This window comes from Triticum urartu, chromosome 5A (genome assembly GCF_056163025.1).
Source record: "Triticum urartu cultivar PI428250 chromosome 5A, HENAU_Tu73, whole genome shotgun sequence".
Lineage (NCBI taxonomy): Eukaryota > Viridiplantae > Streptophyta > Magnoliopsida > Poales > Poaceae > Triticum > Triticum urartu.
Window position 1 is genome coordinate 675,643,311 of NC_141877.1, and position 23,314 is coordinate 675,666,624.

At 42.4% G+C, this 23,314-nt stretch overlaps 2 protein-coding genes across 2 annotated transcripts; one reads left to right on the top strand and one right to left on the bottom strand.

Annotated features, from left to right (window-relative positions):
* Positions 1-10,705: 10,705 nt before the first annotated feature.
* LOC125511598 (protein ARABIDILLO 1) lies at positions 10,706-18,406 on the top strand. Its single transcript, XM_048677011.2, has 12 exons — positions 10,706-12,207; positions 12,307-12,465; positions 12,554-12,631; positions 12,723-12,854; positions 13,427-13,554; positions 13,681-13,768; positions 14,125-14,219; positions 14,715-14,778; positions 15,324-15,499; positions 15,985-16,206; positions 17,369-17,453; positions 17,945-18,406. The coding sequence occupies exons 1-12, from the start codon at positions 10,885-10,887 to the stop codon at positions 18,119-18,121; spliced, it is 2,727 nt and encodes a 908-aa protein (XP_048532968.1). The 5' UTR covers positions 10,706-10,884; the 3' UTR covers positions 18,122-18,406.
* Positions 18,407-18,979: 573 nt separating this feature from the next.
* LOC125511599 (uncharacterized) lies at positions 18,980-22,609 on the bottom strand. Its single transcript, XM_048677014.2, has 12 exons — positions 22,376-22,609; positions 22,187-22,271; positions 22,036-22,087; positions 21,891-21,911; positions 21,723-21,776; positions 21,529-21,579; positions 21,169-21,231; positions 20,637-20,702; positions 20,499-20,537; positions 19,904-20,026; positions 19,535-19,627; positions 18,980-19,430 (listed from the first exon to the last, which is right to left on the bottom strand). The coding sequence occupies exons 1-12, from the start codon at positions 22,479-22,481 to the stop codon at positions 19,185-19,187; spliced, it is 999 nt and encodes a 332-aa protein (XP_048532971.2). The 5' UTR covers positions 22,482-22,609; the 3' UTR covers positions 18,980-19,184.
* Positions 22,610-23,314: the final 705 nt, after the last annotated feature.

A 23,314-nucleotide genomic window follows, 5' to 3' on the forward strand; every position in this document is an offset into this window, starting at 1 on the left:
GTGGCACGAGCTGAAACTAGATCTAGATGCTGTGCAGAATGTGATTCCGCCTCGCCGCCCAGGTTTGTCTTTGAGATATTTTCTCTTAGCTTTAGAGATTCTTGGCCGTGATTCAATTTCAACGTGGTTGTATTGTAACGAGACATCCTATTTAGCGCACTGGTTTTTTTAAAGCACTTAGGGAAACTCTAACGGATTCTTATAACAGGTCAGATTTCCCTCGCAAAAGAAAAAAAGAAAAAATAACCCGTCAGATTTTACTCCTCTGACCAGCATTTGGCCAATCCCCAATAGCCGATAACGAAGGATAATTATCCTCATTCGCCTCTGTCACCCCTATTTTTACTCCACCACTCGGGCTTGGAGAAAAAAAATCTCCTCCACTCCGCTGCCTCCCCCGCCCTGCTCATGTGTTGCATCTACGCCGGCCACCGCGGATGCCTGTAGGCTCCGCCGCGGTCCTTGACCGCTTGGATTTGGGCCTCTCTCGCCCCGTCGCCGGTGCAAAACCAGTAGATCTGAGGCTGCCACCGCCACAGCTGGATTTGGCGCATCCGACCGTCGCCGGCCACACCTTTGCCATGGATTGGCTGGGTACCGAACCGCACAGCCCCGGCCAACGCCTCCACGTCGCATGCAGGTATTGACTCGGCCTCAAGCTATTCGGACCTCTCCCGTCGGCGGTTCGCCGACAAAGACATGCCTGGGTTCAGCGCTGGCCCGACGGCTTATCGACTCCACCTTCTCGGTCATAAAGTGCGACGACTACCCGTGGCAGGTGGTGCCCGAGTTTCCACCATGCCGAAACATCCTGGATGGGTCTTCTTCAAGTGCAAAAAAGATGGGGTATGTGCTTCTTTTGATTCCGTTGTTCACCGGATTCGGCACAAATTTGGTAGCTCATTGTTTGCTTAAATTTGTCTGTAGGATAGATACAAGTTTTGGTATTGGGAAGAATATTACATCGATTTATTGATAGCACGGAATTTGATAGATGGTTATGCACTCGTTGCTAGAATAGGGGCTAGCAATAATACTAGATGCGAAGCAATATCGAATTTCTCAGAAATGAAGAACAAAGAAGTGTATAAGCTCAAGAAGCCTATAGGAGCTCGGTTAGGTCTGGCGAAAACTCAGGGTAGTAAAAATACTCCGCTATTTTTAAGGATCGGTTAGAGTTTGCCCTTAGCGCGCTGGACAGTAAGCAAACGCGACGCTGACGCAGGCTGACACACGCTATTTGCCCGGCCCACTTACCCGATTCGTTGTTTGTTTTCCTGGCAGGAAGCATGCGACTAGACTCGTTTTTAATTCTACGAAAACAAAAAAACTGGTTTTGGGAAGGATTTTCCTTAACAAACTCGCCACTGTACCAATTTAAAAAATTTGCATGTATTAAAAATAGAAAAATAAAAAATCATGAATTCACAAAAGTCGTAAATTTCAAAAACTGCTACTGTATTTCAAATAATGTTCGTTAATTCAAATCATGTCCACAATTTCGAAAAATGTTCAGGAATTTTACAAAATATTTCCAAATTTAAAAGTATGATTCAAAACATGTTCACGAATTCAAAAAATATACAGGAATTTCGACAATTTTTCCCAGATTTTAAAAAATATCTGTCCATTCAGAAAATATTCTCCTATTAAAAAAGTATCACAATTTTTTTTTAAAAATCCACGAAATTTAAATTTTGTTCCTGTATTTTAAAGAAAGTTCATTCATTTAAAAAATATTCATAAATTCAAAAATAATTCACATGGTTCACAAATTGTTCCCAGAATTAAAAAACTATTAGTCGCCAAATAAACATTCCGATTCATAAAATATTCATGAATTTCGAGATATTGTTTCCAAAATTTAAGAACCTATTCAAGAGTTCAAAATATATTCGCAAATATCAAGAAAATTCCTAAATTTAAAAACCCTATACCTGAATTTTAAAATAAAAAAGGTAAGGTAGAAAACCAAAAAAAACCAAAAGAAAGAAAACACATAGAAAGAGAGATACCGGTGCAGTGAAAGTAAAAAGTTCCCAAAACTGAGAGAGCAAATAGTTGACGAGCGCTCCTTCGGGAGCCTCGCAACGATCAACACCACTTGACAAGCTCTCAGCCGCCCCACCACGTGTCGTGCTCTAGACGCTCCCTTCGTATTTCTTTTAATTATTATTTTTCGCACACGTTTCGGCTTTTTAAACGGTTTTGGGGGGTGGGGGCAGTTCGACTTTGTGTTTATCACCGGTCTTTCTCAGCTTTTGTGTTTATCAACGGGTTTTCTGTTTTTTTTTCTTTCGTCAGAGGCACGGCTATGCTTCTACGAGAGGCACGACCGTGCCTCTCGGAAACGGAAAAAATGCGTTTTTTGTTTTTTTTTCTTCCGCAAGAGGCACGGTCCTGCTTTCCCGAGAGGCAGGTTTGTGCTTCCGCGAGAGGCACGGTCGTACCTCTCGGAAACGGAAAAAATACGCATTTTCTGTTTTCTTTTCCTTTCGCGAGAGGCACGGTTGTGCTTCCGCGGGAGGTACGGTTATGATTTCGCGAGAGGCACGGCCATGCCTCTTTTGGAAAGGGAAAAAACTTTTTTTTGTTTTTTTTCTTCCTCAAGAGGCACGGGTTTGCTTCCGCGAGAGGCACGGTTGTGATTTCGCGAGAGGCACGGCCGTGCCTTTTTCAGAACTGGAAAAAACCGTGCTCCCGGTTTGGTTTTTTCGTCCGGTTTTTTTCATGAAAAAAAGTTCTTTAAAAACTATAAACATGGGATCTAGTTTTGAATATCTCGACGTGGGGAATCCAACGGTGAAAATGGTTTGAAATTTAGACGCACGGTTTAAAAGATAAAACGTTTTAATAAACGAATCTGCGAAAAAAGAGAAAACTCCCGAGTTATGCTCCACTTGTCACAACCTGGGAATGTAGTGGTGATCTTTGCGGTGAGTACTCCTTAATTAGTGATTTTGCAAAACAGAGGGGGGTGAGGGGGAAGCATGTGAAAAAACTGAATATGGGTTGGCCCATATGCGAGCAACGGGGAGGAGGGATTGCGCGTTTGCTAGCTATTCTCTGACCCACGCGATAAATAGGATCCCCGAATTGTAACAGTACAACATCGCCTTTTCCTTGCCTGTCCCTCTGTAAATAGGATCTCACATGGGTCGCTTGAGAGGTGTTCAAGTGTGACACATTTAACCAGGACAAATTCTTTTGAACTTTTTTTCAAAGAAAATAGGGTATTTTATTCGAAGATCACATAGTTACAATTCTTAGCAACGAGTTCGAAAATAAAAAGAGGAGATTGGTTAAGCCAACACGCAGTGCTATCCCCAGATCTACCATAGTTGCAACACTATGCTGGTCACGAGAACCTTTTACCGGAACAAACACCCTATTATCCATTAAACCTTCAATCTCCGTTAAGAGGTGACCATGTGCTGACTTGTCCGGAGACCCCTTAGCAAGTGCCGCAAGAGCAACAGCACAATCCGCAAGACCAGTTCTTTTGGACCTATGGATGGCTACCAAAATAACTTGTCTTCTATGAAGCTTATTCTGGCGGTCTATCTGCACATCCGTGCTTTCACACCACCTCGTTTATTAACAACTATCTAATCGTAGGACATCAGAAGTCATGCATATATTCATAAGTTTATTTCCAATAATTTATTCATGCCACTTCGTTAAGCCACGCATATCTTAGCTTTATAGCTCGTTCGTCGTATTGGTTCGACCGTTCGCTTCCCGCTCGGTGCTTGTAGTCAGGTTTACTTCTGGGTTTTGGTTTCTTTTCTTTACTTTTGTCTTTTTAGTTTTCTTTGCTTCTTTATGTTTTCCATGGTTTTCTTTGTTTCTTACCAGGTTTTCTTGTTTCATTGTTTCTTTTTCTTTTTGCACCAGTTTTTCTTCAGTTTTCTTATTTTCTTCTCTTTCTTTTTTACTTTTCTTTTGCTTCTTCTCGGTTTCTCTTTCCGAAATGATATGTACTAGACGTCGTTACAAGCACATGACAAATCAAATGTTTTTGATGATGATTCTAATGACCATGCATCACAAATTAGTTGACACACACGGTAATTTCTTCACAAAAAAAAAGAAATTGAAGCACGAAGTTGCTATCCTCACGTCACTAATCTTGCCATATTTTTTTTCTGATTCGCCATATGCTTGGACCTTACGTTCGGGTGTTATCAGATTCCTTTTCTTTTTGCACTATTTTTCCTTTGGTTTCCTTGTTTCCTTTTTCTTTTTGTTTTTTGGTTTTTCCCATATGTTTTTTGTTTCTTCATTGGTTTTCTATGGTTTCGTTTTTTTTCATTTCTTTCTCGATTTCCACTCTTCTGCAATGGATTTCTTTCTTTTTTTTGGGGGGGGGGGGGGGTCTTTTGTTTGTATTTTTTTGGTTTTTGTTGGGTTTTTTTTGTTGATTTTCATCGGTTTCTTTTTTGTTCAACACATGTCAACGTTTCCAGTAGACATACATGTTTTATAAAAATACATGATTAATATTTGTAAAAACTAATTACCTTTTTCAAATTTTTCCAAACAAAATGTACATTTTATTAATATATCTCATACATTTTTATCTAGACATTTATTAACGGCAATAAATATTTTTTCACACACAATGTACATTTTTCATATAGATCAGGAAAAAATGTAAATGTTTAACAAAATTAATACATGATCAAAAAAATTATATACGCTGTTTTATTTTGTATATTTATTTCATATACATGACAACTATTTTTTCTATGCACATTTAACAATTTTGGCTTTTTACAAATGCTTGATTAACATTTTTCAAATACTTGGTTTATATTTTTTAAATGTTTGATTATCATTTTTTAATACCTGTTCAACATTTTCCATACAACCGTATAATTTTTGTATGCATGAGAAACATTTTATTCATACATATTTCATATTTTTTGAATGTTTGGTTAATATTTATTCAAATATTTCATGAAAAGTGTGTGCGTGTGTGTGTCTATAGAGAGAGAGAGAGAGAGGGAGAGAGAGAGAGTATTTGGAAGTTCAAACAAAACTAAAAATGAGATAGCAAAAAATGAAAACAAAAAACGTGAATAAAACCGAAAAAATGAGGCAGTGGCTTGCGGCCACCCCCGCGCTGGCCCGGCCCATTTAGGGATGCAGTTTCCCGGATACGAGCGGGGTGGGAAGCGGAAGCACCCAAAATCACTAAGTAAGGAGTACTAATTTGCAAGATCACTACCACCTCCTTACGTTGCAACAAGTGGCGCACTACATGCGTGCCACTTGTCTCAACCTGGGAGTTTTCTCTTTTTTCGTACATCCGTTTATTTAAAATATTTATCTTTTTTCGTACAACCAAATGCTAAGGAAGACCAGTGGAAAACCAAAAACTCAAAAAAAAACCAGAAAAAACTGTTTACAACGCCAAAGCCGCGCACGAAAAAAAATCCAAAAGGAGCGCCCAGAGTGCGACACGTGATTAAAATTTTGTGAACAAATTTTCAATATAGGGACATTTTTTGACAATCATAAATATTTTTAAAATTTGAGATAAAAACATAACATGCAAACATTTTTACAATTTTAAATTCTATTAGTTTTATATTTTGAAACATTTTTTGTAAAAGAATCGAACAACATTTGAACCTCCAAACATTTATAAAAAAAGCAGAACAACAGTTGGAATTTCAAACTTTTTGAAAAAGACGAACAAAAATTAGAAACCACAAAAGTATTTTGAATTTGTGAACAATTTACAAAAAAGCAGGAACATGTTTGAAATTCCGAACAAATTTTGTAAGCCCGAACATTATTTGAAACTCCCTGAACATTTTTTGAATTTGCGAACAAATTTTGAAAACAATAACATTTTTTGAAATTCTGAATTTTTTTTGAAAATACAAACATTTTTTGAAATTCAAAACTATTTTTTGAAACCACAAAACAGTAACATTTTCAAAATAAGGAACATTGTTAGATTTAGGAAGAAAATTTGAAAACAGAAACATTTTTCAAAATTTGAATTTTTTTAGAATATTGAACATTTCTGGAAAAATAAAAATGAAAAAGAAAAACCCGGCCACAAAGAAAAATAAAAAAAGAAAAAAAGTTTCTGGGAACCTTCTGGAAGGTTCCCAAAACCGTAGGGGATTCTGCCAATGCGATCTACTCAAATGGGCCGGCCCAGTCGCGTCGATCGGCCCGCTCGCGTGTGTGTTTCTCCGGCAACTTGCCGCAACGAGCGGCAAATAGGAAATTCCGTGCACCCACTCATTCCTCTCCCTTGCGTCCCTCATGGGCGGCCTATAAGTGGGGTTTGGCGCCCCTGTTTTTTTATTACGTAGCTTTTGTCTCCTTCCTAAAAAAAATCATAGATTTTGTCTCTTTTTTCTTCTTTATTTAAGACAATTCGGAATATCAATAAAGTTCAAAATTTAAGAAAAAAAACAATTTTGGGAAAATGTTCCAGAAATCATAACATGTTTGTGGCTTAAAGAAAATGTTCAAGATTTAAAAAATGTTCCCATATTAGAAAAGTGTTCATGAATTCAAAAAATGTGCATAGTCGAAAACATGTCTGCTAATACAAAATTTGATGAACATTTTTTGAACTTTATGAACAAAAATTGTATTCAAGAACATTGTCATTTGAAAAATGGATGAAATTTTTTTGAGTTCAATGAACATTTTTTTGAAAAATCAATGAACAAATTTTGAAATGAAAAGATGAATAAATTTCGAATTTGACGAACATTTTTTATTTCGATGAACACTTTTTGAATTTGATGAACAATTTTTTTTAATTTGATGAACATTTTTTGAATCCGATTTCACGAATTTTAAAATAAAATTGGCAAAAATCTGAAAAAGAAGGAAGAAAAGAGAGACAAGAAAAAAGAAAACAAAAAGGAAAACAGAAAAGAAACAAAAAAGAAAAGAAAAGCTGGAACAAAAAAACACAAAAATCATGGTTCAGGGAACAAAAACAAAAATAAAAATAAATCTCAGTTGGGGGTGCACACGCGGTGGCTCTGTGGCGACCTACGCGCCGTATATGAGCCACCTGGTTTTCCGTGGGAAGCAAGGTAACGCGCACCCTTGGCTCACCCCCACGTGGGAACTTGGGTCGGCCTAGTGCGGGGCGGGGCTCTTCCATTTTTCGTCTTCAAAACAGTTCGGGATTTCAAATAAGGTACCGAATTTCAAAAAATGTTCATGAAATTTAAAAAAAATCAAAATTCAAAATGTTCTCGGATTTAAAAATCGTTTCACAAATCAAAAAATGTTCATGAATTTTCAAAAAATGACAATGAATTTTAGAAAACTGGCAGCAATACTACGGCAGCAGTACATGGTTAAATGCAGGAAATCACTACATTGAGGGTTAGGTATGTAAAAAATCACTCCTTTTCAAAAATGTGGCAAAAGCATCACGTCTACAATAAACTTTTTGCATAAATCATTGATCGATAGATTAGAGTGTTTTGAGTATGTTTCCGACAGGCGGGTCCTGATTTTTGCCGACGTGGCTTACCGGTTCGCCTAGACGGCATTAGACGGACTCGCGGAGGCGGACATTCCCATCTCGCTCGCTTTTGGTGCCTGTCATCGCGCGCCCTCTCCTCTCTCCTGCTTTTACGCCAATGCCACGCTCTCCATAGCTGGTATCGCCTCTCCCAGCTTCAACCTAGCCATAAGTGGGCAGATGGGGAGCCGTATGCTCGTTGCCGGGTAAGCACCCGCCCCGTGCAAGCCCAAATCCTTTGTCTTGTCGTCACACACCCTCTCCTCTCCCAGTTTTACTGCCTTGATTTGCTGCTCGAGATGGCTCCCCGCAAGTTCGTCGTGATGGCGGCAGTTCCGGCGCCGGCGGGTTGCTCTCGACTCGTGAAATATATTTTTATTCCACTTTAGGTCTTGGAGGAAATTTTTTCTGTAAGGTCTAAAAACATGCAGAAAACAGTAACTTCCGGTGCGCACTGGATTAATAGGTTAATCCAATAAAGTTGTATAAAAAGATGCCAAGAGTATATGATAATGATGTGAAAATGCCAATATCATAGCTTAAAATAACAATTAAACATGAGAAGAATCACATGCTTAAACCTCCCGTACAAATAACTCAAAATCCTAGCACAAACACTCAACACGCTTTTGCGGCCTTCGGTTGCCATGATTTCATGACGCTCTTCCGGTATGGTTGGAGACCATTGCTTCCGGTACCTATCCAAAGGCCATGGTACCCACGAGTGCAGGGACCCAATACGGTGCACGAGCTGCCTCCAACTGGGCCCATCTCTCGTTTCTGCCATGCAAAGTCCCACACATCCCGGATTGTGGCGCCCCAACATGCTGCTCAACCACATCTAGTAGTTGATACTGCAAGCTTGGAAGACGTGCCATTGCAGTTTGCACCTGTGGATCCAGTTGATCTGCTCTGCACTGAGCTTCGGGATGTGAAGCGTGTTGGGGGTCTTTAGATGAGAGCGGAGGACGCTGTTGGCAAACTCTTGGTTGTGTTTGTTGTATCTCCGTTGTCTGAGCTTCAGGTTAGTTCCACAGATGAGAGTGAAACATGTCTCTATGTAGGTTTCTACCCTCGTGCTAGACCTTACCCGCTATTGTGCCTGTTGTTTTGATTGCTTCTGGGAGTGAGTCAACATTGCGGTCATGGATTCAATGTTGGGCTCGCTTGGGGCCTCGGCGATGGCCACAAGACCTTCACCACCAGCATTGGAGCCCAGCCAACCACTCACCTTCGCGGAGTGTGGAGGTGTAGATGCTACTGTCCTTCTATCACATGTGACCATCGAGCAGGTGGTGTTTGTGGGTGACGAGGTTGTTGCGCTAGGTGCAAACTCGCCTGTTTTCCCGAGGCTCTCTCGTGAATGAGCTTTTGCATCTTGCTTGCCAGCTTGGAGGCTGCTAAACCTAAATCTTGGCAAGATGATTTTAGGTCAACAACAATTTCTTCTAAGTAGATGCCCTGAGGTTTATCAACCCGTAAGAGGTGTAGGTTGAAAGTATTCCCTCGCCGACAACCCTGAAATCAATGTACAAGTAGTCTCTTGTGTCCCCAACACACCTAATACAATTTTCAATTTGCATAGGTGCACTAGTTTGACAAAAAGGATAGTAATTTGTATGACAAAAATATCATTTTATCTCCAGAATAAGTACGGACAACAAGGTAACACATAGAAAGGGTGAGTAAAATGATGTTTCAAGGCCTAGGGTGCATTTCACTAGTATCAACTCTCAACATCATTAACATAGTTAAAAACATGATATATCATCAAGAAATTTGGTAAAGAATCACATAAAAAGTTCCTCTTTGTATTAGATCAAAGTGGGATGAGATCTTGTAGGTATAGTTAAGCACACCTCGAAGTTAATCTTCTAACCTTAATCTTAATCCACAGGGCATGCCCAAATATCACCTAAGCCAAGCCCGCAAATTATACTATACAATCACCCCATGATATTTATCGTTCTAATCTTAATCCACAGAGTCACCACAAATGCCACTACTAATGTCTCCGAAAATTATACTAGATATATGCATTACATAATCTCATTGATTTTCGAAACACTCAATCCAACATAAGAAAACTCATGAAGCCAACTCCAAGAGGATCGAAGGGAATACATCACATAGCTCAAACTCCATCACCAAAGTCCATGATCACAATCAAGATCCCAAACTTACATGATCCAAGGGGGGGGGGGAGGGCGGGAGGGAGGGAGAGAGAGATCGAGAGAGAGAGAGGGATACACACACACACAGGGAGAGAGAGAGATAAATGAACACATATCTACTGCCACAAACCCTTAGCCCCAAGAGAGGAGTATGGAGTACTCTCCTATCATCATATGAGCAACAAGGGATGATGGAGAGGCCGAAGAATATGAATTCCCCCTCTCGCAAGGTGACGAAAAAATGGTGTAACGAAGATCGCCTCGAATCAGGAAGCGATAACGAAAAAATTGGTAAAAATACGACGAGGGCTTTTAGGTATATATAGAGACAGACGCGTTGGGAGGCGGTGGAGGGAGGTCCCTAGGCTCCACGCGGCGCAGGTCCAGGCCGTGCGGGGGTCCTAGGGCATATTTTTTTTTGATTCTTTCTTGTGAAAATGTTTCCTGTAAAATCTAAAAATATGCAGAAAACAACAACTGACACTGGGCACTTAATTAATAGATAAGTCCAATAATTTTTTTTTATAAAAGACAGCAAACTATATAATAACAATATAAAAATTAACATGAACATAGCTAAAAAATATAATTAAACTCGAGAAGAATCACATGCTTAAACCGTCCATACGAACTAAAGTTCCTAGCACAAACACTCAACTCGCTTTTACACGCACATGTATTATGAATATTTCATTTTAGTGCGAATCAATCGGTGGTTGGATGGTTAGAAGGACAGTGGTATCACAACCCATTAGGGTTCAAGTCCTGGTGCTTGCATTACTGTATTACGAGGCACCTGTGGTAACTTCATCAATCTAAGAGATATGCCGGCTCAGTCTCTCAAAGATGCTAGGATGTGCGTGTGTGTTCACGGGGTGCACGCGTCTGTACTGTGTTAAAAAAAAACTACCTGTATATATTTTATTTTGGTTTTGCAATTTTACTAGGTAGTGCAGTGTATGTACAGTATAATTTTGAGTGGTAAGTATTTATGTTGGGTGGTCTTCTCCTCCGAATCTCTCTCTTGTGCTGTCGGCCATGCCGTCCCTCTCCCCTCCCCTATCCCCCTCCCTCGCCTCGGGGTCGGAGTGGGAAGCGTGAAACCCAGCTGACCGCACCTGACCTGGCCGGAGTAGATCGGCCGGCCCGACGCCGCCGCCACCCGCCTCGCCGCCGGCCGGCCGGCCGGCCATGACGCGCCGCCTGCGCCGCCGCGCCGCCAGGGACGGCCCGGCGGCGCATCCGCATCCGCACCCGCTCGACTGGACCGCGCTCCCGGACGACGCCACGCTGCACCTCTTCGCGCGCCTCGGCTACCGCGACCGCGCCGCCCTCGCCGCCACCTGCCGCGCCTGGCGGGCGCTGGCCGCCTCGCCCTGCCTCTGGGCGGCGCTCCACCTCCGACGCCTCGACCCGGCCGCCGCGGCCACCCTCGCCCCGCGCTGCGCGCCCCACCTGCGCAGCCTCCGCCTCGCCGGCCGCGCCGCCGCCGAGGCCGCCCCCTTCCTCCGCGCCGCGGGGCTCCGCTCGCTCCGCCTCTCCGGCTGCCGCGACCTCACCGACGCCGCGCTCGCCGTCCTCGCCGCGCGCCACGGGGGCCTCGCCGAGCTCCACATCGGCCCCGACCCGCTCGACCGCATCTCCAGCGACGCCCTCCGCAGCGTCGCCCTCTGCTGCCCGCGCCTCCGCTGCCTCCGCCTCTCCGGCCTCCGCGAGGTCGCCGCCGACGCCCTCGCCGACCTCGCGCGCCACTGCCCGCTCCTCCACGATCTCGCCTTCATCGACTGCCTCGCCCTCGACGAGCCCGCCCTCGCCGGCCTCACATCCCTCCGCTTCCTCTCCGTCGCCGGCTGCCAGAACATCAAGTGGGCCACCGCCTCCGCATCCTGGGCGCAGCTCCCCTCACTCTCCGCCCTAGATGTGTCCCGCACTGACGTCTCCCCCGGCGCCGTCTCCCGCCTCATCTCACACTCCACGACCCTCAGGCTCATATGCGCCCTTAACTGTGCCTCCCTCGAGGAGGAAGAGGCCCACAGCCCCGCCGCCTTCGCCAACTCCAGGGGCAAGCTCGTGCTCACCATCAACCGCACAATCTCTAAATTCATCGCTGCAGACGCCGCCCCGCTGTGTCCAGACACGGCTGTCAAGGACACTATGGTGTTCGATGGGTGTCGCTCTTCGAGTGGCAAGCGCAATGGGGTGTCTCAGCTCATTACATGGCTCGAATGGATCCTGTCGCAGTCCCTCCTGCGAATCCCTGAGACCAACCCACATGGCATGAACCAGTTTTGGCTGGACCAGGGCGCGGCGCTGCTGCTAACCCTGCTCAAGAGCTCCCAGGAGGATGTGCAGGAGCGGGCGGCCACCACGCTCGCAACATTCGCGGTTATCGATGATGAGAACACCAATGTGGACCCTGCAAGGTCTGAGGCTGTGATGCTCGAAGGGGGCATACCGATGCTGTTGGATCTCGCAAGGTGCTCCAGGGAGAGTCTGCAGTCTGAAGCTGCAAAGGTTTCTCACTCCTGCAATCATATGCAAGCTATAGTTGTATCAACCTTCAAGCTATAGTAGTGACGATAATTTTTTACGCATCTTGATGTCATTGTGCAGGCAATCGCCAACTTATCCGTGAATCCAAAGGTTGCAAAAGCAGTTGCAGATCAGGGAGGTATTGCCATACTCACTAACATGGCAAAGTCAGTAAACCGTCTGGTTGCTGAAGAGGCTGCTGGGGGGCTGTGGAATCTGTCAGTGGGAGAAGAACACAAGGTTGTGAGTGCTCGGTGCTGTTTCTAACTGCTTTACGCTCCACATTTCTTGTCCGGTATGATGATTAATTTTAATTCCTTATTATCAGGTGGCTATCGCAGCGGCTGGTGGGGTAAAAGCTTTGGTTGATCTTATATTTCGATGGCCTGCAGGAACTGGAGTGCTTGTAAGGGCTATCTTAAAAAATTTCACCTTACATGTTGCGCTGATTCAGTTTGTAATGGATGTGCTGTTTTTGTTGTTGCTGTTGTTATCAGGAGCGTGCTGCTGGTGCACTTGCAAATCTTGCTGCTGATGACAAATGTAGCTTGGAGGTTGCAACGGCTGGTGGCATCCATGCTTTGGTTACGCTTGCTCGCTCCTGCAAAGTTGAAGGGGTCTTAGAGCAGGTAACACACACCTTGCTTTTAATGAATAATAACATGTACCTTGCTTTAATGCTTCTAACATCTTCCATTTTTGTCAAATATAGTTTAAATCTACTTTAGCCCCCTTGTATTCAGCTGAATAAGTTTAGTCAGAAACTGTGACATAGGTGGTGCTTGGCCGGTTAGCCACACTTGAATCTGCACCTTTTAAAAAAAAATCATGTCTTGTCTGCACTTTCCAGAGCTGTAAGGAATGAGTGCATGCTTGCACATTTCCTCTACAATTGGTGTTTGCAAAATAAGGATAAAAACACGTTGCAAACCTGTTTTGGCCTTCGACTAAATTTGGGCTGTGTGGATAATCATTATTGGATTTATGTTTGCTGAGGCCAGAGGAGCTGTTCCCACTGCATGTTGTGCACAGATTTCTTGTGCTGACAGAATTGAATCTTCTAATGAGCTCCCAAATTCCTACTGTTTTTTTCTTCTTCTTCTTGTTTTAGAACTTATCGATTATCACTTAAATATGCGATCTGATTTAGTTCAATGTTGGGTTATCTTGTAAATAACTTAGAGTATCATTTTGCATGCAGGCTGCACGAGCTTTAGCTAATTTAGCTGCACACGGAGACAACAACAATAATAATGCTGCTGTTGGCCAGGAACCAGGCGCTCTTGAAGCTTTGGTGCAACTAACACATTCTCCCAGTGAAGGCGTCAGGTATAATTCTGCTTTAGTCGAGCGACATTGACCTGCCAAGCTTTTGAACTATACGTCACATATTTCTCCTTGAATCCTGCGACAAATATCAAATTACAATTGGGCTATTTTTCATGCATCAATTAGACAAGAAGCTGCTGGCGCTTTGTGGAACTTGTCATTTGATGATAGAAATCGGGAATCCATAGCTTCTGCTGGGGGTGTTCAAGCTCTGGTATGGCTTTATATTCTCTGCATCTATTGTGAGTCTGTTATTCTTTTACCTATACATATAGGTGACGCCTAACATATAGGGGGAGCTGAGTTAAAGGAAAATCTAGATTTAGTTTTCACCTGAGCAAATTTTTGAAGAATCATGACCGTGTTTTAAGAGAAAAAAGCATATTGCCATTTTTTGATATTTTGAAGAATTGAGAACATATGCAAGAGAAGCATGAATCACCTTTTTACATCTTTCTCTCCTTGCTTTGCACCGACAGCAAACTCACCTGGTCCATCACCTTTTATATGCTTTATAATAGGAAACATTTCTTTCCTTAACACAAATGACTCAATCACTCAATTGTTAAGGTATCACTCTGTCAAGAATGTTTAAATGCTTCGGACGGTCTTCAGGAGAGAGCTGCGGGTGCTCTGTGGGGACTATCTGTTTCAGAAGCTAACAGGTAACTGAATTGATGGCATTATCGTGCATTTGGATTATTATAATTTTCTTTTGCTATACTCTGTTTTGGCTTGACTTCTCAGTCCAAATCTTGCAATGCAAGATGCAGGATGGTGTTTGTATGAGGGTGATTTTTCAGGATTTAGTTCATATTTTCGGAATGTATTTGTACAAAAAATATCATTAAGAATATCAGTATGATCTGGTGGACAAATATTAGTTTTATTATGAATAACAACAAGTAGTGGGTGTAAAAATATGTAAGATGCTATACTATTATGGTGGGTAGAGATGACAGTCATGTAATACCTTGCTGGTTCTGTTTTAAGAATAAATTTGCAGAGACTTTAGTGAATAATTGTTCTCAGCATAAGCTCCATTATTTGCTTTGAACTCTTCTGTCTATTGTTTGATGTGCTGGATTGGAAGTGGTTTACACAATACAGTTACTGATATTTCCTTGATCCTGCTGCTAACTTTTCTATTGCGCTTTCAGCATTGCTATTGGAAGGGAAGGCGGTGTTCCACCTCTAATTGCGTTGGCACAGTCGGAGGTTGAAGTAAGTGCTGCTTATCTTCAGTGCACCCAGTGTGTTTGGTTTATAAAGACAATATAAACACTGACATGCCTTAAACAAAATCACATGTTCTATTGCTATTTGCGTCAATGTACCAGATGTATCATGCACCTTATATAATGCACCGATGCAGTGTATTGTATGTCTAGTTTTTTGTTCTGTCAATAGGTCTATGTTGAGCTTCTGAGAGCAGCCTTATGATCATGCACTTCATCCTTGTCCAGTTATGTTTGAAGTTTGTGACCCTCTAATTTTCTTCATCTGAACTTTATGTAGCTGATTTCTTGACCAATATTGTTAGTAAAGTCAAGATTAAGTTCTTGCCACCATAATACTCTTTTCTTGAACCTCGATGATGCCCTTAGTTCACTGTTAAGATTGACTAATCTCTGCTGCTTATGTGATTCTAAAGGTACTTTATCATATAGATTTGCATCCTTTGATATCCAGTACCTACTTTCTAAGCTAATCACGCAAACAAGAAAAGCTTCATTTTTCTCAAGGTATGCTACTTGCTATTTCTACAGGATGTTCATGAGACTGCAGCTGGTGCACTGTGGAATCTTGCTTTCTATTCTTGTAATTCTCTCCGCATAGTTGAAGAAGGTGGCGTACCTGTCCTAGTGCACTTGTGCTCATCATCACACTCAAAAATGGCTCGGTTCATGGCTGCACTAACCCTTGCTTATATGTTTGATGGAAGGTACACTGTATTTGTGTCATTGTTTCTCCCTCATGTTGCTTAAGCTGTACAAGTCATGACAAAACATACCATAAGTCAGTTGTTTTCACCATATGCTAGTTTACTTTGTTGAAGTATATGCAAGCCTTCTTCACAAAGTTTCCTTGTATTGTACGGATTGCACCCCTTGTTTGATATCTGAAAAGTAGACAACCTTAGATGCTACATGCCAGTATAAAGGTCAGTGCCATTCGCAAAGATCTCTTAAGTTAGAAAACACCACCCAATGTGTCATTGACATGTCACTCTTCCTCACACACTAGATAATATCTTCCAAATTATGCCTCTTTGCTTTATGGTCTCCATATCTGCTTATAGATATTTTGCTAGAATTTCTGTAGTATGGCTGCTGAGAGAAGGAAAATATTGCAGTAAGAAGGAAAATAGAAGTATATACTTTATATATGGTGTTATATGTGGTCTAATCTTGAATTTTTGACTGGCAGAATGGATGAGATAGCATTGGTTGGGACATCCTCACAGGGTAGTTCCAAAATTGTAAAATTTGAGGGAGCAAGAAGGTTGGCATTTAAGCATATAGAAGCCTTTGTGTTGACCTTTTCAGATCCACAAATGTTTTCTACGGCTGCTTCATCCTCAGGTGCAGCAGCCTTATCTCAGGTTGCTGAAGCACTTTTTATACAAGAAGCTGGACATCTTAGATGCAGGTTTGATTTTGCATTCCATTGAATATTATCAGCTAGCCCTGAAGCTTAGCCTTTGATTTTTCAACTCAAATATGAAATGAGGACAGTTTTGTCAAGACATCTTCCTTTGATATAAACTCTCCGTTAGTTCAATCTGAGTTCTGATTTACTATCCATGTTTAACACCGCAAAAGGATCAGTGGGATGATTTGTTTACTTAATGACCATGTCAAAGTTAGTTCTGACATTCTTAGAGCTCATCCATAATAGGCGGATTAATCCATTGAGATTTGTAAAGTTCGAAACAGTAACTTTAAATGTGTTTGGCTCAAAATAAGCGCATTTATTTATGTAGTTGAGGGCGAAATAAGTTTGTTAAAATTTGGTCAGGATTCTCGTTCCTCAATATCTTCAGAAACTTGCTTGCTGCTTGTGGTTGTCGGTGATTGCAGTCAGGAGTTGAGGTCTGGTATGACCGTGTTATGGCCGGCTTAGTTTATATCCGGAAGAGGCCCACCGGGCAGTAGTTAGGGGGCTTGGCCCACAAGTTATCTTAGGCAAGTTATCTTAGGCTAAAGTTATAAATACTCGTGTAAGACATCGTTTGAGATCAAGCAATAAGAAGAATATTATCTCCTATTGCCCGGCTCCCTGAGGAGCCGGAAACCCTAGCCGCCAACAGCCCTAACCGCCGCCGCCTTTCCCCTAGCTTGCGACGGCGCCCTGCCGCCGGCGCGCCCGTTCCTCGCCACGCCCTCCTCCATCCTTCCCTTACCACCTATGGCCTAGACCTGGTAGAGTACTTGATTCTACCAGACCGGCACTGCTAGTATTAGGTTTTCTTTTACACATGGTCTGGAGAAACAAAAGCAGGAAAGATGGGCTGGCTAGGTTCAGGAATGCACCGAGCAGTGAAAGGGCCTAGTTATGTTTCCAAATGCTGTGTGGGTGCAGCACATAGCTGCTTAATGTGGACTATTTGTTCAAAGTGATATCATGTGATAATGTGTTGGACCATGCTTAATGTGGACTACTGTTGGATGAGTTATTATGTGATAATGTGTTGGGCTGTTGTGATTTCTTTATTTTCTTATCTTGCATACTATTTTTGAGCTTGTGGCATGATGTAGGTATTGATTTTGAGTAAAAGACAGGATACTAATTTAATTTTAACTTCCTTCAGCCGAGCTGAGATTGCTAGATTTGTTGACACGCTACGGAATCCTTCATCAGTTCTTCGTGCTTGTGCAGCTTTTGCTCTGCTTCAGGTTGGTTTTGTTTTATCAACTGCTAGTATGACTTGAGTCCCGTAGTTGTCTTCCTGTAGTAACCGGGCTTCCTCTTGCATAAGGAGCATGCCTACCAAGTAATTACTGATTCAACGACTTTGTCAAGTTTCCAGCATTCGGTGGTTCTTATTGTAACAATGCCCCAATCAGCATTCATCAACTGAAGCACATAATATGTACATATCATAACGTTTTCTTGTATATTCAGATTTATGGTGGGGATGCATGCATATATGTTTAGCCATGCCTCTGTTTCTAGCTCTTGTCATTGTTGTGCTCCTTGATATTTGACATGATTTGAAGCAAATGATCAATGGTTTATTCAAACCTGCCTTCATGCTCGTTTCCATGTAACCCTTGGGTTGCTTCATTTTGTGATATGCTTCTTCCAACCCTGCTGTGATACTTCCTGCCCCCCCCCCCCTCCCCCCCCCCCCCTGACTAACGTCACTAATGATGCATGCGTGCAGTTCACTATGCCGGCAGGTCGACATGCTGTGCACCACGCAGCGCTACTTCAGAAAGCCGGGGCATCCCGGGTCTTACGGTGGGCAGCAGCCGCGGCAACAGCTCCCATCGAAGCGAAGATCTTCGCACGGATCGTCCTTCGCAATTTGGAGCTCCACCAAGCAGGGCCTTCCACATAGAAGCGAAGGATGAGCAAACAGTACTCCTACTCTACTGGTGGAGAAGAGCAGCTGACCTATTTATTCCCCCATATCTGTGGCTTCAGCATGAACCAGACGAATGACGGCTATCGTCGTCGAATTTTGGCATCCCCCTCTCCCTTCAGAGAACTTGGTTGGCATCTTGTTGCTTCCGCTGAGTGTGCTTGCGATTTTGTGTGTAAAAGCAAGTAAAGTAACATTGCCTAGTGTGTAAGATAATCTTATGGATCCGTGCACTAGCTAATTTATGAGGTGTTTGCGGTATATTTGGACTTCAGCTGCAGCCAACTCTAAATTATTTGAAGGTTTAGCTGTGTCCTAAAGTCAAACCAATCTACATTTGACCAAGTCTACAGAAAAAAAACATGCTAATATCAACACCAGATATATATAGTATGAAAATATATTTTACGATTAATTGAATGAAACAAGTTTGTTGGCGTAGATGTTGATATATTTTTCTATTTACTTGGTCAGACCTAGAAAACTATTTTTAGAATAAAGCTATCAACAGGAGTAGGGCGTTTTGGAGGCCTAGCGTCACGGAGGCTGAAAATTTTGAGAAGTAAAAAAATTTAAAACTTTTCAGTTCCAAAAAATTCCGAAAAAAGTATGCATGTATATGAGGATGTAATGTGTCTCTAGGTATAGGTGTAGTTTTTTATTTCAAATTTTTTTGAAAAGTAAAAAAATATGAATTTGAATTTTTTGAAATTTGGCCTCCATTTGGCATTTTTTCTATCAAGAGAAGCATGCCGCATTTTGCAAATCATAAAACCACTGCGCTGTTGAATACTAGGCATGTACGTAGAAGATTGCAAATCATGAGCTCCAAAATACAAGCAACAAAGTGTATATATATAACCAAACATGAGCAAATCATGTGAATAAAGCTAATTAAGGACCTGACATGGAACCTGTGATTTTTGTTTTTACAGTTGTTGTGGTCTTCTACAAAGCAGCGCTTCAAGCGAAGCTTGAACAAAGAATGACATGTACACCACTCCAACATTATATATATCCCTGACAAGATGGTGGATCATCATGTTGAGGACTGAAGGAGGACGCCGACATCGTCCCCCATCAGCCCGAGCGCTTCCCCGACGGCGTGCCAGGTGGCGGCGAGCGAAGCGGAAGCAGATGGTTTGTCCTTCAAGTAAGGCACAATGTGTTTCCTCATGTCACTGTTGGAGATGCCCAGGTGGCCTCCTGGCACCGACACGAACTTGACTCGCCCGGCCTCGTCCAGGGTCTTCAGACCAATCCAGTCTTCTTGATATAGCTTTGTCTGCAGACCAAATCTTGCCATGGTCAGTGAGCAGAAATCGCCTCGAAACTTCATCGACTCGCTAATCCACATCACTAGTTTAGCATGAAGAACAAAAATTCTACCTGCTGAGGAGGTAGGACTGGCTCAAAGGCTCCATCAGGATAATAACCAAACCATGAAGTTTCCCGGGGTATGACGACGATATCATTCTCAAACTGCACATCATATTATGGGAAAATAGTTAAGGGCATCATAGGCGAAGTACATTTTGATATTTCTTGCCAACTTATACTGTGCACTATATACTTGCCAAACATTTTCATATCATTCTCCCTCCGTTCCGAATTACTTGTCGCAGGTATGGATGTATCTAGATGTATTTTAGTTCTAGATACATCCATTTCTGCGACGAGTAATTTGGAACGGAGGGAGTACCATGTAATCTTCGAAACGTGGATCAAAATGCGATTTTAGGCTTTTCTCAACCTTACCATGATCAGCACTAAATTCTCTAAGCTGCTGAACCTTTCCTTGTAGGTAGCATTTCTTTCACCTGGTATCTCATTGTTAAGTTTGGGAAGAAATCTGCATCCCTTCAGATAATCATCCATATCCTGAAAAGACGGTATACATTTTCAGTGGCTCAGAATATATCATCGAATACTGCTCTGGTTTAGTTCCAGGATCTATGGTTAAAGGCCAATCAATGGTTTCTACGATATTCCACTTTGTGAAGAAGTAAAAGTAAAAGTTGAAAGCTAAACACACATTAAGATTACCTACTTAACGGATTGTGAGTTAGCAACACACACAATAGAACATGAAACTAGCATGTCAATAACATGGTTACCAAACCTCTTGTTAATCACTTCTGAAAGAAAAATATATAATTCATTATTACTCTGATATACTAGAGCCCTGTCAGTGCCCAATAACAGTTAACTGATCAGCACAGCAACTCAGCAAGCAATTTGAAAGTTCAAAAAAGTGCAGGTTCGGTTATAAAATGATACTAACTACAATAACATAAAGGTGAATTCCTGTTTATCGGGACGATGACCTCAAGAAATGCAATATAATACTCACTGTTGGGATTTTGATGTAACCACTTGGTGCAAGATGTGCCTGTAATTCACCATGGGCCAAGTTATTCCATTGAAAATCTCTAGTTTATTAATACTGCGGACTAGAGTTTGGGGCATGATTAAGCGAAGACGCTAATACCTGTACGTAGTCCGAGTAGATCTCCAATTTAATCAGGGCATCAGCAATAACACAGAAAATACCAGACTGCAGAGAAGAGAGATATAATGTTAGGAGGAGGTAGCTACAGTAATCAGACCGTAGAAGGGGGATACGGGAAACTGAACATCGGGGCTTCATGAACATATTAATACATTAAAATAACCACAATACTGATAGTTGCATTCAGGGATTTTTCCAAACATCTCGCAAGTGCTCAGGGCTCAGGCTAGCACGAGCTGATATAGGATGTTTAAATATTGAATGGCATTAGCATATACCTCTACAATATATTTCTTTAGTATATACTCCCTCCGTCCCATAATATAAGGGCGTTTTTGACACTACACTAGTGTAAAAAACGCTCTTATATTATGGGACGGAGGGAGTAGTTGTCATCAGAAATTCATGAAAGAGCAGAAAGCTATCTATTCTTAGATAATTTGCAAGTCTGTCGATTGAAAACTTGACGTAACAAACTGGATATTAGTTGGAGATAATTAGATCAACTTACACCACAAAGTGGCACGGAAGCGGTACCAGCATGAGGCCCCGCCAGTGAGATGAAATTCTTGACCTGTTAGGAGAAGTATCAGAATACCTAACTCACTGCACAAAAACTGAATAGCAATCTCTGCGAAGTGTAAGGCCTACTCATCATTGAAAGTTTAAAAAGTACGACCTTGTAAATACTACTTGTAGGGAAAAGAACTGGTACTAGTTGGCATGCTAGACATGAGGACTGAGGCCCAACACATTCACAATAATCCAGATTTCGCATTCAGTTGCATACAATAGGTGGTGGGAGGAGAAACGAATAAGTCTGAAAGCCATCTATTATATCACTTGTAGTACAATTTTAAAAGCAACTCACCGGTGGTCCATCATCACAATACTGGAGCACTGCCCGGCCAATCAAGTTCCCCTGTGCAAAGACATAAGGAGGAGGCAAGATTTTAGTAGAAGAGTGACACAAACTAGAGCAGAATCAGCATAATAATTTATCATTTAGCTGAAAAACTACTGATCTTAAACAAAATGACAGCAGCACATGAACATATATAGTACCTGAGATAGGCCAACGATGTTATAGCCACCGCTTAGCTCTTTCATCTCCTTCACCTGCAAAAACAAATTACCAGTCAGGCCAGGCAGGGATGATGAATATCTGTATGTACCCGGCATACAGCAGAGGATAAGACAGCATCTCCCAAAACGCTGAATCGATCACCTGACCTTCTTGCAAATGACATCAGCCTGTTGACAATGCAAGGGGAAAAACAGTATGGTGAGTGGATTTTACAACACTTACAGCAAACACAAGATTCTGATTATTTTTTATAGAGATGGACAAATATGAGAAAAAAACAGTGAAGCAAACCTGTTGCTGGAGAGGCATGAGCCAGGAGTCCCATGTCCCGCTTCCGATTTCTCTGAACACAAATGAGCACAAACGACAGAGTCAAACTGTAGCTAGGGGATGAGATGATGATAGGAGGGGGGAGAGGGCGTGGACGATGACGGGGTCATACAGGCAGTGGCCGTCGGCGGCGGACCAGTCGGCGAGGAGGCGGGTGAACTCGGCGACGCCGCGGTTGGCGCACTGGTCCCCAATCCCTGCTCGATCGAATCAATCAACCCCACCGAAGCGCGAACCAATCAGTCAGCCAATCAATCAATCGAGCCATGGATGGGAGCAGAGTAGGTGAGGGTGGACCGACCGTGCAGGACGACGAAGGGCACGGCCTCCGCCGTGAGGAGGAGGAGGAGGAGGAGGAGGGGGAGGACGGCGGCGCCGGCGAGGGGAAGCGGAGGTCTCGGCGGCATGGGCACCGACGATGGTCTGGCGTCGGAGGGACCCAGACAGACGGCACGACGTCGCTCACTGTTGAGATTGACCGTGCGTGTCCACGGTGTTCCAAACGAACAAGTTTCCTACTATGAAATTTTGATTTTTTTCCTTTTTATATAATCATCATCACATCGTACACGCGTTTAATTCTTACTTTTCCCCCCTTCTTTCTGAAGCACTTTTTAAACTACCGCTCGTGCACAAAACGTCTGTTATAGGCCGGAGCCATTGAGTTTTAAGTTTGATGAGCCACCACAGACAACAGTGAATACCATAGTATAGATAGAGGCGCTTATCAGGGCCAATTCTTTTGTCAGTTTAAAAAATAAGTTGTCTCCTCCTCAGCTTTTTCTATAAGCCGTCACTCTTATACATTGGGGTTTCTAAACTAGTTATGAGATACCTAATTGAAAAGCCTCAATAATTTTTTGGTGCAGCTTATTTTTTACGCCGGGGAGGGGCAATTTATTTTTTAAGCCGCTCAAAAGAACTGGCCTCAACGTTTATTGAAGATACAATAAATCGAATAAATAAGTCATTCACTAAAATAGTAATCTGCATTGATGAGACGCTAAATCGAGGATCCTAGGGTTTATTTTCTGGTGGACTAGCGTTACAACCACCCTCCTAACAACGTTTCTAGTCAAAGCCCTAAAATTTAGCCCGTCAAATGCCCATCAAACCTTAATGCCTCAATTTTGACGAGTTAAATAAAAATGGTTCGTAGCCGAACTTCTAAAACTTAACTCTATTTTTTTTTTGCCAATTCTTCTATGTTTTGATTTACATACTCCATTTCCACTACATA

Bases quoted from the DNA above. Each gene is read 5' to 3' on its own strand.
- LOC125511598 (XM_048677011.2), top strand. From the start codon at position 10,885: ATGACGCGCCGCCTGCGCCGCCGCGCCGCCAGGGACGGCCCGGCGGCG. The intron at 12,466-12,553 runs GTTGTGAGTGCT...CCTTATTATCAG, and splicing joins CAGTGGGAGAAGAACACAAG to GTGGCTATCGCAGCGGCTGG. The intron at 13,769-14,124 runs GTATGGCTTTAT...TCAATTGTTAAG, and splicing joins CTGGGGGTGTTCAAGCTCTG to GTATCACTCTGTCAAGAATG.
- LOC125511599 (XM_048677014.2), bottom strand. From the start codon at position 22,481: ATGCCGCCGAGACCTCCGCTTCCCCTCGCCGGCGCCGCCGTCCTCCCC. The intron at 21,232-21,528 runs GTGAGTTGCTTT...TTCTCCTAACAG, and splicing joins ATTGTGATGATGGACCACCG to GTCAAGAATTTCATCTCACT. The intron at 20,538-20,636 runs GTATTAGCGTCT...GGTGAATTACAG, and splicing joins TCTACTCGGACTACGTACAG to GCACATCTTGCACCAAGTGG.